The sequence below is a fragment of the Equus przewalskii genome, chromosome 13, assembly GCF_037783145.1.
Source record: "Equus przewalskii isolate Varuska chromosome 13, EquPr2, whole genome shotgun sequence".
In the NCBI taxonomy this organism is placed as follows: domain Eukaryota; kingdom Metazoa; phylum Chordata; class Mammalia; order Perissodactyla; family Equidae; genus Equus; species Equus przewalskii.
Window position 1 is genome coordinate 10,354,357 of NC_091843.1, and position 16,315 is coordinate 10,370,671.

The following is a 16,315-nucleotide window of genomic DNA, read 5'->3' on the forward strand; positions in this document are numbered from 1 at the left end:
ATTATTAAGTGATAAAGCAAGTTGCAGAACACCATATAAAGTATATAAAATAACAGCATATAAAGTATGATCCCATTTATAGGGGAAAAAAGTGCATGTGTTTATATTTATGTGTTTGTGTTTATTATGTGAACGCATACAAGATTTTTGGATATACAAAAATTGTTTTCAGTAGTTACCTTCAGGGAGAGAAATACAGAAAGACAGTAGAAAAGGAAGGAGTAGACTCTTTACAAAGAACAAGGATTAGATGAGCTGGACCACCACCCAGCCCAGGGATGGCTGACCTGGCATGATGATCTCTGGGAAGCCCAGCTTCCTGGCCACCACGGTGGTCCTGTCCACCAGGTGTGGATAGTCCTTGCGGATCTGAATGATGTCACCCACAAGCATCTTCATGGTCACCCAGAGGCCTGGAAGGGAACGCTCACCATGAAGAGTCAACTTCTTCAGGGTGTTTTCTCAGTCCCACCCTCCCACCAGCTCTCCCATTGGTATCTCTCTGGAGGAGCCCACTGGAAGCAGGGACAAACAACTTTAGAGGGAGTGACCCACCCAGGGGGAGGAAGGAAGGAAGAAAGCAGAGGGGCTCTGGAGCCAGACATCTCTGGGTTTGAATCCTATCAGTGACTTCTACTAGTGTCAGTTTCTGTCAAATTATCCCATGTCTCTAAGCCCAGCCTTTGTAAAGTGAGGTTGATACCATCTATTTCATAGGACTGTGGGAAGGATGAAATTAAATAAGGAAACAAATTAAAGTGCCTGATGCCTAGGAGATAGTCAGGCTATATCAGTTCTTCTTTTCCTTTCGGCACTAGAACATGCCTCCCAGCTTCAGGAGATGTGGTTTCCATTTCTATAGGTCACATACTCATGTTCTTCACAATCGTCTATCTAGAAGGAAGGCTACATTTCCTAAGGTTCAGGATTTTAGTCTGTTTGCCAAAGAATCAAGGGCTCCCAAGCCAGGATCAGGCCCAGCCCACCTTGAGCACTGGCACTGTACCTTGCCCTCCGCTGTCTCCCTTGGAGGCCGTGACTTTGCCCAGCAGGCTATGTAGAAAGTCATTCTCAGCTGTCACTCTGAAAGGAAAAAAGAGCACAAATTGCTCACGTGATGCCCTCATGGGGTCCCCAACTTGTAGTTCCACATCCTCCAGAAAGTTGCCCAGCCCCTCCTTACACCTTAGATGAAATATGAGCCTGCATATGGCAGCCCAGAGAGCATATATGTCAGCAAGAGGCACATCTCTCATTTTCACAAAGCAACATGGCTCTGAAATTTGGGAACATCAATGCTACAAGTAGAGACCACTTTTCCTTCCTAGGAAGACTCTTAAAAAGGAAGGATTCCCAAGCCCTCAAAAGGAACATCTGCTCAGCAAGGTGGCAAAGACTTCAGCTGTTCCTGCTAAGCCCTAAGCATGTGCCTGAACCAGAGTCACTGACCTCATTACCTGTACAAAACACATCCTCCCTGGGTAACAAAGTAAGGACAACATTCTCAAACTGAGGGGGTCCTCCTTTCTCAAAGACTCCTTTTGACAGCAGGGAGAGGATATCTACCTTCCTCCTTAGCCTCCTGTCAAGTCATGGACATTTCTACCCATGAGAACCAGGATTCCCTGTTATAGCTCCTGATATGCTGCTGCTTCGCAGCTTCTTGATTCCTGCCACACTTGTAATTAATCCATTAATCGTTTGTTGATTATCTGTTTAATTCCCTGTATAAATATAAGCTCCATGAAGACAGGGCCATGTTGATCTTGTTCACCATTCATCCCCATCCCCCACAGTACCCAGCCCTCTGCCAGCCTTCAGTCAAATTCTGTTGAATAAATAGCATTTGATGAATGGATGGGTGCAAAGCCTTGGCACTGAGACCATCGTTCTCCTCCTGGCCTCCCCAGGGGAGGGCCCACTTGGCTATCAGTGCTCAGAGAGCCAGTTCACTGCTCTCGAGCAGATGTGGTATAAGAAAGTGAAAAGAAATGGGAAATGTCTCACGGGTGAAAAGGAATGAAGTACTGCTTTTCTTCATCACTCTCCGCTTTCCCCTTGATGATATCTGTTATATCCATAACTAGGAAAAGAAGAAAAATGAATTAATGGTTTAAGCTCTCCTGCTCCCAGGAAGGGATGACAATGGGATGAGATTGTAGGGCAGGAGGTTGGGTCAGGCAAGTCTGAGAAGGAAAGCAAACCAGCATCGGACAATCCAAGCAACGGGGATTCATAATGCAGTACCTGGCAAATCCTTCTGGGCAAAGGGGGCTGGGAAGTCCACGGGCCATGGATACATCCAAGAGTTTGTGATTTAGCAGAGGCCAAGAGGAAAGAGTCAGAGCAGTGGCTATGGAATTAGGCAGTTAGGTCTGGATTTGACATGTCTACTCTGCCTACAAAACCCAAGCACAGTGACTCCCCGTGGGATCTGAGAATCTAATGAAAACTATTCACCCTCTTTTCATAAATGTGTTCATATGAACAGATACATAACTAGGATCCTTAAACCCTGCAATTCCAGAGACATCCTGGATCCTCTGGAACTTCTGCTTAAACCAGCCCCTAAAGATCCATAAAATCAAGGTGAAGAACTCCTGCATTAGAGTAGGGATTATAGAAAAGCCAGCCAAATAGAGCCAAAACCCTAGTAACGTGATACACCTCAAACACTCCAGGCACTGGTCTGGGATCCATTAAAATTTCTCGGGTAAAAATCAACCAGTGACTGCATCTAACTCAAGAAGAGAGTTAGGGAGCAGAGAGGAGGGGAAACTATTATTTGAACCTCACCGGCGTCTATTCTCTCTGTTTAACAGACCCTCTCACCCATTCTCAGTGAGCGTGGTTTGGGTGGAACAACCTCCCTTTGGCTCCAGAGCTGCTCATGTGACCTGAGTGATCAGAGAACCACATCGCCTTGCCCAGAGATAAGTGCTTTGGGGATGAGCACATGACCTATATTTAAGCTCCTGGGGCTTCTGCTGAAACTAACGGGAAAGAAGTGCTGTCTTTCCCTTGGATTGTTAAATTGGTAGGATGCAAGCTTGGAACAGCTGGCCAATATTTTGCCAAGTAATTAGACATCCATCTTCAGAATAAGCCAGCAAGAGGACATAGGAGCTGAGAGACAGAGCTGTAAATCCATTTTAGTTCCTGAATCCAGCTATGCCTGAAGCAATCTATCCCTGAACCTTTCAGTTACACCAGACTGCTGTCACCTGAAACCAGAACAGGGTGCAGACTATAGCTGGGGACAAGAGCAACCTCGCCTCGAGGGAAGGTTGAAGGACCCTCACTGCCGTAACAGGGACGTTGTGATGCCAGGAGTGTCCCTCATATTGAATCAGAGCACTCTAGAAGAGGTCATGGATCAACCAGATCCAAGTCTCATTTTGCAGATAATGAAACTAAGGCCCTGGGAAAAATGCTTGCCCAAGATCACCTAGATAGCTAGCAACGATGCCAGGTTAAAAAGCCAGTTAGCTCAGTATAAGCTAACTTCTTCCACTGGACCACTTTGCCAGCAGTGCCAGCAGAATAGTTGGAGAGCCAGCTGGTCTGCGACTACAGAAGATCAGGGCATCTTGAAATAAGGAACCTGAAACACTGGGTTTATATCTGGTACATAGGGATTATAAGTGGTACATGATGAAAAATTTATATTTTAATAAAAAGAAATAAAACTGGTATATCAAATTGCTATTTCTACAGGTACTTAAATTGCCTTTTAAGAAAAAAAAATGTACTTTAGTTTAAATAAAGGGGGTTAATTAAAAAGAAAATATATTAGGTAAATAATAGTGAAAGTGATAGATATAACAAAAACCATAAAAGTGGGACAAGAATGATGAAATCTTGGAAACCCCGAGAAAGCTAAGGCCTGGAGAAAAACGCAGAGGTGACGCTGCTCCAGGGCCGCCTCATCGGGTCATGTCAACTCCTCAAACGTCCACCTCCATCTGGAATTTAGATGTACAGCGGGTGACTCATTCTGTGTAACTGTGTTTCTCGTCCTGGATATTTTTTTTCAATGTTTTGTTCCTCATAATTAGATCCCACCCATATTGTTCTTCCTTTTCATCATGCTGGGAAGCGAAGGTGCCAACTGCTCGACTGTGCCATGCTCCCAGTGCCCTAGTCCAGACACAAGGATTCCATTATTCACTGTCTTCATCAGAACTCTGGACTTAGTCACCAATTATTTCAATTTAGTCACCAGAAATGTAGGTATTAGGGGCTGTCTGGCATAACCTTTGGGGGGGAGAGGCAAAGAGGAGAAGGAAAGAAATAATCTGCAAAATTCAGCCACATAAAATGTGCACTCCAATAAAAGTTGATGGCATGTAGTGTGTCATTACCTGCCACCCCAAAGGGCCGCCGCAGTCCCAACGTGCACTTCTTTGAGTTAGAATCCTTAAGATCCATCTTCCCAACGCGGACTATTTGACAAATCAAGTAAATTTTATCCCTGTTGAGGTCTTTGTTTCCAAGATCCTGTAGGGCAGGAAATGAATAGTTACACATCATGTGCCTAATGAAAAAAAAGTAGAAAAGGAAACCTAGCAATAGTCAATTCTGGGGGATGTGCTTAGCACTTAGTACACATGGACCAGTCATACAGTTAGACCTGGGAAAGGTAGAAAACAAAGCTATCACACCCATTTCGCAGATAAGAAAGGTGAGTTTTGCAAAGGAGACTGAGTGACAGGACTCTGGTGTTCAATCCCAATTCTTCCACCTCAGACTTACAGGAGGAAAAGGATAGAGGTACAATATCAGTTATAGAGGCAGATTCCCTATATTCCAGCTGATGGATCCAAAAATAGCATTTGCTACAAATGACTCCATCCATCTCCTCATTGCTCTGTACCTCTGAGGGAGAAAGCAAAAAGAAGAGTGAAAAATCTGAAGAGTTACCATTTACTGAGCACATATATCAGTATATACCGTATATATGTGTACATCAGGGTTGGGTTATTGTGGAACCAAACAACCCCAATATCTCAGAGCTCACAACACAACAGAAGTATACTTCTATCTCAGGCTACAGATCCAATGGAGATGGGTGGGGGCTCAATCGCTTATGCTGAGCCCCCGGCTGACAGACGATCCATCTTCTTACAGCAGGTGCTTCCACTGTCCCCACAGCAGAGGAAGGGAATATGGCAAATCATTTACTGAATTTTAAAGCTTCCAAACAGAAGAGATGCACATCACTTCTGCTCACATCTCATTGGCCAAAGCATGGCATGTGGCCACAGCTAACTCCAAGGGGAACAGGGAAGCGCACTCAACTGTGTGCTTAGAGGAGGAATGCTACAGCTGACGACCTAGGCTAATGCTTCATGTGGGGTGCTCAGTGTCTCTTACATCATCATCTTATTTGATCCTTAACAACTCTCTGAAGTAGGCGTCATTATTGCATCCTCATTTTACAGATGGGGAAACTGAGACACAAAGAAGATAAGGGCCTTCCCTGAAGTCATGACGTTAGTCCTCGGAGACACTTTCCAGTCACTCTGACATCAAAGTCCATGAACCTAACTACCACAATACATCTCTCTCACCATCAGAAAGGCAGGCAGGAGGGACAACCTCCCGGACCACCTCAGCATCTCACTGCCCTGCTCAATTCTAAAAGTTTCAGTGTCCCTGGGACACCCTTTCAGCTGGGATCGGCTGGAGAAGGAACATCAAGACATGTTGTTGGCATCAGAGCCTGGCCTCACTGGGGAATAGCTGCTTCTCCTCTGAGTTGATCCTCACTCAGGCATAGGCACTGGGAACAGTCTGTCAGCTCACATCAGAGCTAGGGCCTAGGCAAAGCAGCCACGCTCACTGTGGCTGGTGTGGGAGGAAGTCGACAAGGGTGTGCAAAGTCTCTGGGAACAGGACATGGCTTCAGCATGGTCCATATCTTCCTGCTTGGGGGCTGTGATGGTTAAATTTTAGGAGTCAACTTGGCTAGCCTATGGTACCTAGTTGTTGGTCAAATACTAGTCAAGATGTTGCTGTGAAGGTTTTTGTAGGTCTGATCAGCATCTACAATCATTTGACTTTAAGTAAAGGAGATTGCCTTCCCTAATGTAGGTGGGCCTCATCCAATCAGTTGAAAGCCTTAAGAGCAAAAGCTGAGGTTTCCCAGATAAGGAGGAATTCTTCCTCAAGACCATAGTATAGAAATCCTGCCTGAGTTTCCAGCCTGCTGGCCTGCCTTGCAGATTTCAAACTTTCCAGCCCCTATAATTGCATGAGCCAAATCCTTAAAATAAATCCACCTATCCATATATACCGTGGGTTCAGTTTCTGTGGAGGACCTCGACTGACACAAAGGCTGTCCTTTCCGCAGCTGGAAGAATGGACATCTGCTCCCCACTCTCCAAAGTCTCCCTGCTGGGTAAGGGGAGAGGGAAGGCAGGGGAGGAGGGGGCTTTCTGACTAAAGAAGCCCTTCCACTCATTTGCATTTCCTGCCTTGCCCCGGCCTTCCCCTGGGAGACTGAGTTTGAGATTCCCAATTATCTCATATCCATGAACCTCTTCTCTGGCCTGCCTGACTCCTTCTTCCAATCCACCCTAAAATCCCCTACAAACTCATCTTTAGAAGCCACATTCATTATTTCATTTCTCTCCCCCAACAATGTTAACAGCTCCCTATTTCCTGCCTTATTAGTGCTAATCTTCCCCGGCTGACGTGAAAGGTCCTAGACATAATATATTTCCAGCTGTCCTATCCAGCTGATTCTTCACTATTCTCTGCATGTAAGTACTCTATTTTTGTCACAAAGATTTCTTTATTGCTCTACAAACACACAATGCTTACTTTCAACTCTGGCTCTTTCTTCCTAAGCCCCCTGTCCGTACCTCCGCCTCAATGCTTACCTCTTATTTCTCTCCATATTCAAATCCTTTCCATCCTTAAAAGCTCAAGTCTCGCTTCCTTTATAATGACCTACGTCCCTAATTATCTCTCTCCTCCCATTAGGATTTTTCATATATTTGAATTATCTATATCGGTATCTTTCAGAGGCCCTGGCACCTGAAAATTTCCTTCCTAGATGTTATTGGCGGAATTGTGTTCCCCACTAATTCATATGTTGAAGTTCCTAACCCCCAATACCTCAGAATGTGACTGTATTTGGAGATGGGGCCTTTAAAGAGGTGATTAAGCTAAAATGAGGTCATTAGAGTGGCCCTCATCCAATGTGACGGGTGTCCTTATAAGAAGAGGAGATGAGGACACAGACACACAGAAGGAAGGTCATGTGATGATGCATGGAGAAGGCAGCCATCTGCAGCCAAGGAGAGAGGCCTCAGAAGAAGCCAACCCTGCAGCTCCTTGATCTTGGACTTCCAGCCAGAAAAAATTCTGCTGTTTAAGCCACCCAGTATGTGATAATTTGTAATGGCAGCCCCAGCAACTAATATACTAGACAAAACTATAAGTTCCTAGGTAAGCCCCATTCCACTCCTCTTCTCTGAAAAGATTTCACTTGTTCAAAGGAAGACACCAGATCTTTAAGAGCTGCCTCATCAGAGACCCCTGGCACTAGAGAGTCTTAAAACGTTTTGCAAGCACAGTAAAATGCTTGAGCACGGGCTATTCTCTGGAGGGTGTGTAAATGGGCAGATCTCACCCAGACACTCAGAATGTACTCCAATCTGTGGTATCTTCCAATCGCTTCTACTTTGGCCTTACCAAACTCAGTTGCGTGGGGCAAGCAGAAGCAGGACAATGAAACTTAAAACATGTGTCACCTGATTTAGTAATTAATTAGTACTCCTTTTATCATTCAGTCTTATTTTCCACGTTAGCAGCAACCCCGAAACTGGGCAAAGTCTTAGGGAACCTCGTGGTTTATGTTGCTTTCCTCTTACAGGGCCACGGAGGGTGAATGCTTATAAAGCAGACAGAGGGGAAGTCCACCACTGGCCCGACCCATGTGCCAGCTCCTCAGACTTTGCCCTCAAATAGGAAACCAGAAAAAGCTAACATCCAGAGACAAGAGAAATAAGGCTAGAGAGGCACATGCCTGCTGAGTCTTATCTCATCTCTAACTTAAACATCACCTCAGTGCCCAATGGAAAGTAACTCCCAGTCAAACGCCATCACGTTGCTCTGCTTTAATTATCTGCATTGCATGGATTTCCTTCTGACATTTCTCTTGTTTATTTATTCATTTACTAATTTTCTGAATTTCCCCCATCACACCATGAGAGCAGGGGCCTATCAGCTTAGTCACTGCTGTATCTCCAGCACCCAGCACAGAGCTAACACGGTAGGTACTCACTGGATAGCTCTGAATCAATAAAAGAAGCTAGAGCACCACGACCTTCCTTATCCCGAAATGAAAACTCCTATCATTTCAAGAGAGGGAGGTGTCAGCCTGTTGAACCAATCAACCAAGGTTCTCAAGTTCATTTGCTGTGAGAAGAAGAGGTGGTGGCATAGGCAGAATTCCATGAAGGCAGGATCACATTCTCATTAATACCAAGTGAAACAAATTTACCGATGTCCTTTCCCATATGTTTACATCATGAATTGGTTCTCTGCAAAATGAACCACTGATTGATGCCCTGTCCCTCGCTCTCTCACGAAACATCTGTCTCCTGGTTTAATCAGGAACCCCATGAGACTCTCCTATTTATCAAGAAAACAAATAGGCTCCTCCTTCTAACTAATAATAGATAAACAGGATTGAGGCACATTTATATATGCCAAGAAAACTTTGTCTAAGCAATTAGGACCTATGATCTTATTCCATGCCTCTGGCCCATTTTTCAAGAAATAACAAACAAAATAAATCAGCTGCACTCCAATCTAATTGTGACATAACATAAGACATCACACCTAATGGGCTGTAACTAGAAAATTATTGTAGAGCAAGGTAGGTTAATCTAGCATGTCGGTCACTCCTGGATCAAACCCTCTGGCTTGCTCCATGCTCAAATCCCTCCCTGGCTCCTCCTCTGTAATTTCCCTTGCTAACACAGGCAACACAGTGAAAATTTTCATAAATGCTCTTCTCCCCCGAGGAGTCTGCAAACACTAATATCATAGACACTTTAAGATTATACTCTTAACATACCTTTATGGAAACAGGACAAGAGAGGGGTCTGTGCTGGAAATGATAACCTCGTCTCCTTCTTTCCACTTTTTCTCCTTTCCAGAGCTAAAAAGCCAGGTTCACTCTCAGAAACAAATTATCTAAATAACAATTGATTTCAACATTTCTACATACGTCTTGCCCAGTGAGTATTGGTACTTAGAAGAATGATCCCAGGGACCTGTAAGATCTTAAGTCATCCATGACTTAATTATGTTCAAAATATCCAATTTACCAAGGCTGCCATGTTCCAGGAAGGTCTTTTTTAAAATTTTCTGATACATTTTTAAAAGGGTTTTAGAAGGTCTGAACCAAAGAAAGGAACTCAGGTTAACCAAGAATTAGCCAGAAAATCAGAATAGCTGCTGTACACAGTTCCCCTAGACATCATTGATGGAAGAGGTTTGTGCTTGTTGACATAGAGCTCTGTGTGTGTTCTCTGAGTGCACATGAGCGAGAAAGAGACAGGGCGGGAGGGAGAAAAAGAGAGAAGAAGATCCACCTTCCCAACAGCGTCCGGAGGGCACACAGTGTCCTCTGTCTGCTCTGAATATCTTCAGAAAGCCCAGAACACGGTTCTGCACCAAGGCTGCACTCCCTCCTGACTGACCGACCAGCCTCATTTCCAAGATCGTATCCTTCGAGTGTGGAATATGGTAACGAAAAGACAGTGCACACCCACCGTGAAGACCACCTTCAGGTTGTTGAGCATCTCGATCTCCTTAGGGAAGCCCCTGCTGCTCCATCGCACCACGTAGTTCTCACTGTGGGAAGAAGAGTGGCAACTCGTTACTGCCAGGGGCTCAAAATTCACTTGGTAAAGATATTCACGGAACCCCTACCGTGTGCCCGACACCATGCCAGCTTCTGGGGACACAGTAGTGTTTGAGACAGACGTGGTCCCTCTCTCCAAGAGATCACAGTCCGGCCAGGGAGACAGACATTACATGAGCAGGGGCAGCGAATCACTAACACATGTGTATTGACAATCTCCTTTCCTGCCCCATCTGCTAGGTAAATTCTGGACCAGTTGCCTAATATTTTCGAAGAGCGGCAGCATTCTCTGTAGAGGTTATTAAGAGTGGCAAAGATGCAGGGGAAAGGATTTTTGTATGTTTTGCTGGACATTAAGAATGTATTCACCCTTCTCATCCCACTCCCCTTTCAAGACTGGGTAAAGATTTGAATTATTTTAAACTATCCATTGGATGTAGGACCGTTTCCTTGAACCGAACGTCACACTGTGATAGACTATAGAGGGCCTCAACCACTATCTGAGATACACTTTAACTATTTAAATGCAGTTGTTACAACTATTTACATGCAACTGTGCTATAAAGAAAAAGTTCAGGGTATTATGAGAATGTATATCAGAAGAGCCTGGCCTAGTCTGGGTGGTCAGGGAAGTCTCTGCTGAGGATATAAATGTAAATAAAGTTGGTCAGGAAAAGAGGGTGGGAAAGGGAAATGTTTTAGGCAAAGCAAACAGCATGCAAAGGCCCAGAGGCAGGATGGAGCTCAATTCATCTAAAAAACAGATCCAAGGGGAAAGTGGTCAAGAGAAAAATTAGAGATGCCAGACCATGTGGACCTTGCAGGCCATTCAAGGATTTTGACTTGATCCTAATAGTAATGAAAACCCATTGAAGGGTTTTATGAGGGGCAGTCACACAGTTCTGACATATGATCATTTATCATCTCACATCTTCTAGCAACCATACCCGACCCTGCGTGGTCCCTACTTGTCAGTCCAGCGCACCGAGAAGATCAAGAAGTCTAGTACTTCTTTAACTTGGGAGAAACTTAGCACAGTTTGCTGAGTTGAGTCATTAGGTTTCCCATGCCATGCAGGAGCATATAGTTGGTGCTAAATAAATACCCATTGTTTTGAATTAGCATAAAAACAGAATAAAGCTCAAAACCCAAGTCAGCTCAAAAAGGCATAATAAGAGAATTCAACAAAGTTAAGAGGAGTTGCCTTCTTTTTAGAGATTTGTTCTCTCTGACGTCTTGTTCATCTCTCTCCACTCACCCCGAGAAGACGAATAAGAGTAGTCTGAGCAAAGTTCAAGGGGGAAATGGAACTGATAACAAAATATCCCCGGCCCCAGATTAACCAACAGTTAAAATTCAATCAGGCTGAATGTACTTTTTCTTTCTTTTTTTTTTTTTTTAGTAAAATCTAAAAATTATAGTGGAATTTTCAGCAAACTAACCAAGAAGCCTCCAGTGCTCCATCCCCTCAAAAAAGATTTTTAAAACTTATTTCTCATGGGTCATTTCTGGACTGTCATAGTGAAATACTTGGGTATCTCCCAGGATCTTTCATCACATGTAGCACCCCTAGTTGAGAACCCGCCTGCTAGGTCAAACACCAGGCACCAGCAATTTTCTTCTAGGGGAAATACCATCATAAATAAGAAAAGCAATTTAGAGGGCTGAGCTGACCCCATCCATCCTTGCCCAGGAAGATGGGTGGTAAATCCAAAGGCCCACCTCACACCAAGATGAGTGAGACCTCCTCCACATGACACTCTCCTCAGGGGAAGGGGGAGAACAATTCCAAACCTCCTTGAGCTCTTTTGGAAATTAGCCTTCTCACTGGCCTGACACCTAAACTGCTTCTTTTTTGTCCTACAAAAATTTACCTTAAATTTCCCAAACCAAATCTCTTCAGGCATCCTCTGGACTCCAACTATGATTCATGCCAACAGTGAAAGGTCAGTCCCAGATAAATTCCTCCCAGTCCACATCCGGGCCACACTGCGGATGCTCCAACTTGCCATAGATTCACTGTATGTCAACCCTGGTTAGGGCAAGCAGGAGTGGAGAAGACTGGTTTCTTAGGAAAAGAGCAGCGATCCAGAGTCAGATGGCTGACATGAGGGGTGCTTCCAAGTTCCCCTGCCCCTTTCCTGTACCACGCCTATTTGCTTCTTTCTTTGTTTTCTACTCTTTTTCTTTTTTTGGTTTTGGTCCTTTTTGCCCAACTCCTCCTCATCTCTCACTCTTCTGAGGGCTTCCCTGTGTCTCTGGCACTCTCAGAGGCATCACTCAGGCATGCCCCATTGAGCACATCATCCAGTGTGACACATCAGGGAACAGAGCTGCCATCCCGCTGATCCATTGCCTCCCTCCACGGAGCTGGTTCAGGCCATCCATCACTTAGATGGGCCAACAGGCCAGGCACCCTTGTCAATTCGGCCATGAGGAATCCTTGTGTTTCCTGAGAGGCAGAGGGGTCCTATGAGTGCTTTCAGGATCTTTGTTACAGGCACCTTGAAAGCAGCTGATAGGGAACAGCAAGGGGCCTATGACATGCACACCATTGCAAGGTGGGTTCCAAGGAAGCAGAAACCCTGGTTCGCAGTGTCTACTGAGGCCTCGCCAGGTGAATTGGGCTGACTCTTTAATATTAGGGATTTAGGTTCACTATAAAGAACAGCTTTCCACAGTAACAGTGCTGAAACCCAAGTGAGAACCACTCAGGATATTCAATACAGTTCTTTCCTTAGTGACCGACTAAAGTGGGAACCAGATTGTCTTTGGAGTCAGATGGACCTGGGCAGAAATCTCAGCTCTGCCATTTATAAATGTGTGTGACTTTGGCGAGTCACCTGACCTCCCTGAACCTCATTTTCTCGCCCAAATGGCACGGAGTAATGAGGATTAAACGATCATGTACAGACCTCAGGTCAGTCCTCTTAGATGAACAGCCCCTCCATGTTTCATAAACGTCTCCAGGAGAGCCATTATTTTCTAAAGCACCACTTCTCACTGGGCACTATACATTATCTCATGTAACCATCATAACAACCAAGACAGGAAGATATCATTTTCTCCATAAAGGCAGAGGATCATGATCCAGCGCCATTCTGATGCATCAGCTGGGACCTCAACTTATGGGACCATGTGTTGGCACAAAACCCCACTGGAGGGGATAGGCAGTGGTCACCTGTAAGGCAGGATGGTCTGAGCCACAAGTAGAGGCCAGGGGGCTGAGAGTGGGGGCTGGAGGGTACCAAAGACTTTTCCCCTCCTTGTGCTGAGGCACTAGAAGTTCCCTCACTTCCTCCGTTCTCAAGAACAATTAAATAATAATTAATCATAACAGCCACTACCATTTGGAGGACAGACACGACATGTCAGGCCACGTGCTTCATGTGCTTTTTCTCCTTAAAGTCTGAAATAAATGACCCCGTGAGGTTGGCACTCACATTTTGCAAATGGCAAACTCACTCTTAAGAAAAATTAACAACCTGCCTAAGCTTAAGAAAGAGTAAACAGTGGGGCTAGAATGTGAAGCCAAGCAGATTCAGAGCCCACAATGTTAGCCCACTGCTGCCATGAAGATATGGAGTTTTCACCATTCATTCTTAATTCCCAATTTAAAAGCAGGTATTTTTATTGTCTTCAATGCTAACTGTCTGAATCTTGTGATTTCTGGTCGTTTTCCAGTAATCGAAATCATATGTACAAAACCCTTCTGTGTAACCATAATCCCACTGTGGGAAAAATCTGGTGGGGAGCAATAGCTCCACCTGACTCCCACACCCTAAAAGAGGTTATGTTCACATTCTCAGTTAGGCTTAATTTTATCTTCCAGGTGGGAATTTCTCCACAAGTGATGGTAGAAAAAAAGATGCTTTGTGCTCTGCCAACTCCAACCTCCCACATACAGAGAAGTCAGACAATATTAACACACCCACCTTATGACCATTTGCTTGTTGGGATCATAGAGAGACATGAAGAGTTCAGCATCTTCCCCAATTCTGCACACAAAGTTTCTCACAAAGACATAGAGGCTGTGGGTGGGGGATGAAGAGATCCGGGAATACATTCCGTAATCCGGCTGGTCTTTTGACTGACAGGTGGAAGGAAAAAGGGAAGAGGATAGAGAAAATTAGCCCAGCATCACTTCGGACAACAGAAAGATGGTCCAGGACTTTGAGAACCAAGATTTCAAGCCTGAAGACTTCGGCATTATACCCACGTCTACCACCAAAAGTTTCTGCAGTCTGAGCCAAGACACATGAACCCTCTTGGCCTTGATTTTCCCATCTTGGGAAATACCACCACTGACCCAGCCTTTCTCATAAAGTTAGTGTAATTAAAAGCACAAACTATAAAAGAAAAAAATTGCTTAAATGGACTTCATCAAAACTAAAAACTTTTGCTTTTTGAAAGACACTGTCGAGAAAGCGAAAAAGCCAGGCACAGACTTGGGAGAAAACACATTTGCAAAACATATATCTGATAAAGAATTTGTATCCAGAATACACAAAGAATTTTCACAACTCAATAAGAAAATCAACCCAATTAAAATGGGCAAGATATTTGAACAGATGCTTCACAAAAAAAGATGCAAATGGCAATGGTTAATCACCACTAGTCATTCAAGTAAAAGCAAATTAAAACCACAATGAAATACCCCTAGAATGGCTAAAGCTAAAAGACTGACAACATCAAGTGCTGACAAGAATGTAGAGCAACTGGAACTCTCACATATTGTTGATGGGAAAGGAAAATTGTACAGACCTTTTGGGAAATAGTATGGCAGTACCTTAAAAAGTTGAACATATACTTAGAATGTGATCCAGTAATCCTACTGCTGGGTAGTACCCAAAAAGAATGAAAACATATGTCCATGCAAAGATGTGTGTGCAAATGTTCACAGCAGTATCAGTTGTAATAGCCCCACACTGGAAACAAACCAAATGCCCAAGAACTGGTCAACAGTCACAGCAACTCAGCAATGAAAAGGAAAAAACATCATAAGCCTCAAAAACATCATGCTGAGTAAAAGAAGTCAAATACAAAACATATATGATTCCATTTATATGAAACTCTAAAAAAGGTGAAAGTATTGTCACAGAAAGCAAATTAGGGGTAGCCTTGGGCTTGGGGTTGGGGAAAGGGACTGACTTTAAAGGAACTTAAAGAAACTTTTAGAGTGATGGAACCATTCTATATCTTAATTGCAGTGGAGTTTACCCAACATTGTATATTAATAAGACTCATTAGACTATAGTTTAAAATGAATTAATTTTATTATATGAAAATTATATCTCAATAAAGCTAAAAATAAAGTTGCTTTCAAATAATATAGAGTGGCTAAGATTTTTTTAAAAAATATAAATCAGATTATGTTAACCTTGAAGAGATTGTCTCCCTGAAATCTTTCATTGGCTTCACACAGCACATGGAATAACATCTTAACTCTTTTCTATGACCCCTGAGGCCCTATAAGAGCTGACTCCTGCTACTTCTCTCTCCAAGTCATTGCCTGTACTCTCCCACTGCTCCTCATGCCCCATCCACACTGGCCTTTCTACTCCTTTAACATTCAGAACTCAGACCTCCCTCAGGACCTCTGCACTTGCTGTTCCCTCTGTATAGAATACCCTCTCCCTAGATTTTTCCAGGCCTGGTGTCTTCACATTATTCAAGTATCATCTCAGATGTCACTCTTCAGAGAGGCCTTTCCTGATGGTACCTTTTAAAATAGCTCCTGATTCACTCTGATTCACATAATTCTAGTTTATTTCCTTCTAGAAACTTATCACCATCTAGGACTAATTTGTCCATTTATTTATTTACTTTTGTACTGCCTTTCTTCTCTTCTCCTCTCTGGAATATGAAAGCTCCACGATGGAAGGAAACTTGCCTGGCATTCAACTACCTGTGGGATGGATGCTGAATGAATTACAGATCCAAATACAAAAACACAAGAAAATGTGTCTGGTTACTGACTATCTCAGGTCATAAGACAGATGTCCCCTTGAATAATATACAGTATGGTTAATTAGCCTATTGTTTTAAGTTTATGATGGGGGAAATGCCTGCCTGGCTTGGCCAAAGCCTGTTTGACAAAGCTCACCATTTCTTCCTTGATGCGCTCTGTGATTTTCCCAGTCGCTTCCTCGTGTGCATGGAACAAGCTGATGACGCTGGTAGTATCAGGGTCCAAGATATTTCCATCTTCATCTCTGACAATCAGATCAAGCTCAAGGATTCTAAGAAGCAAAAACAGGAGGCAAGGATAAATCAGGGCAGGCTGAAGCCTTTAGGACGTTGGTGAGACATTTCTACCAGAAAGTTCACCGGGTTCTGGGGATCACAGACTCCCACAGAACAGCCAGCTCTGCATCGAGAGCCTTGCATGCAGCCAGACTCACACCGGTATAGTTCAGCCTTTTGGGG

General features: G+C 44.0%; 1 protein-coding gene across 1 annotated transcript in view; it reads right to left on the reverse strand.

Moving 5' to 3' along the window:
• The window catches only part of DOCK2 (dedicator of cytokinesis 2), a 411,398-nt gene that overhangs the window by 354,147 nt on the left and 40,936 nt on the right, over nt 1-16,315 (reverse strand). Inside the window, exons 7-13 of the mRNA XM_070569049.1 lie at nt 15,993-16,128; nt 13,822-13,976; nt 9,795-9,876; nt 4,365-4,500; nt 2,008-2,083; nt 1,007-1,083; nt 288-413 (exon numbers count right to left, since the gene is read on the reverse strand). Coding sequence (XP_070425150.1) covers nt 288-413; nt 1,007-1,083; nt 2,008-2,083; nt 4,365-4,500; nt 9,795-9,876; nt 13,822-13,976; nt 15,993-16,128 — 788 coding nt within the window. The remainder of the gene's footprint in view (nt 1-287; nt 414-1,006; nt 1,084-2,007; nt 2,084-4,364; nt 4,501-9,794; nt 9,877-13,821; nt 13,977-15,992; nt 16,129-16,315) is intronic.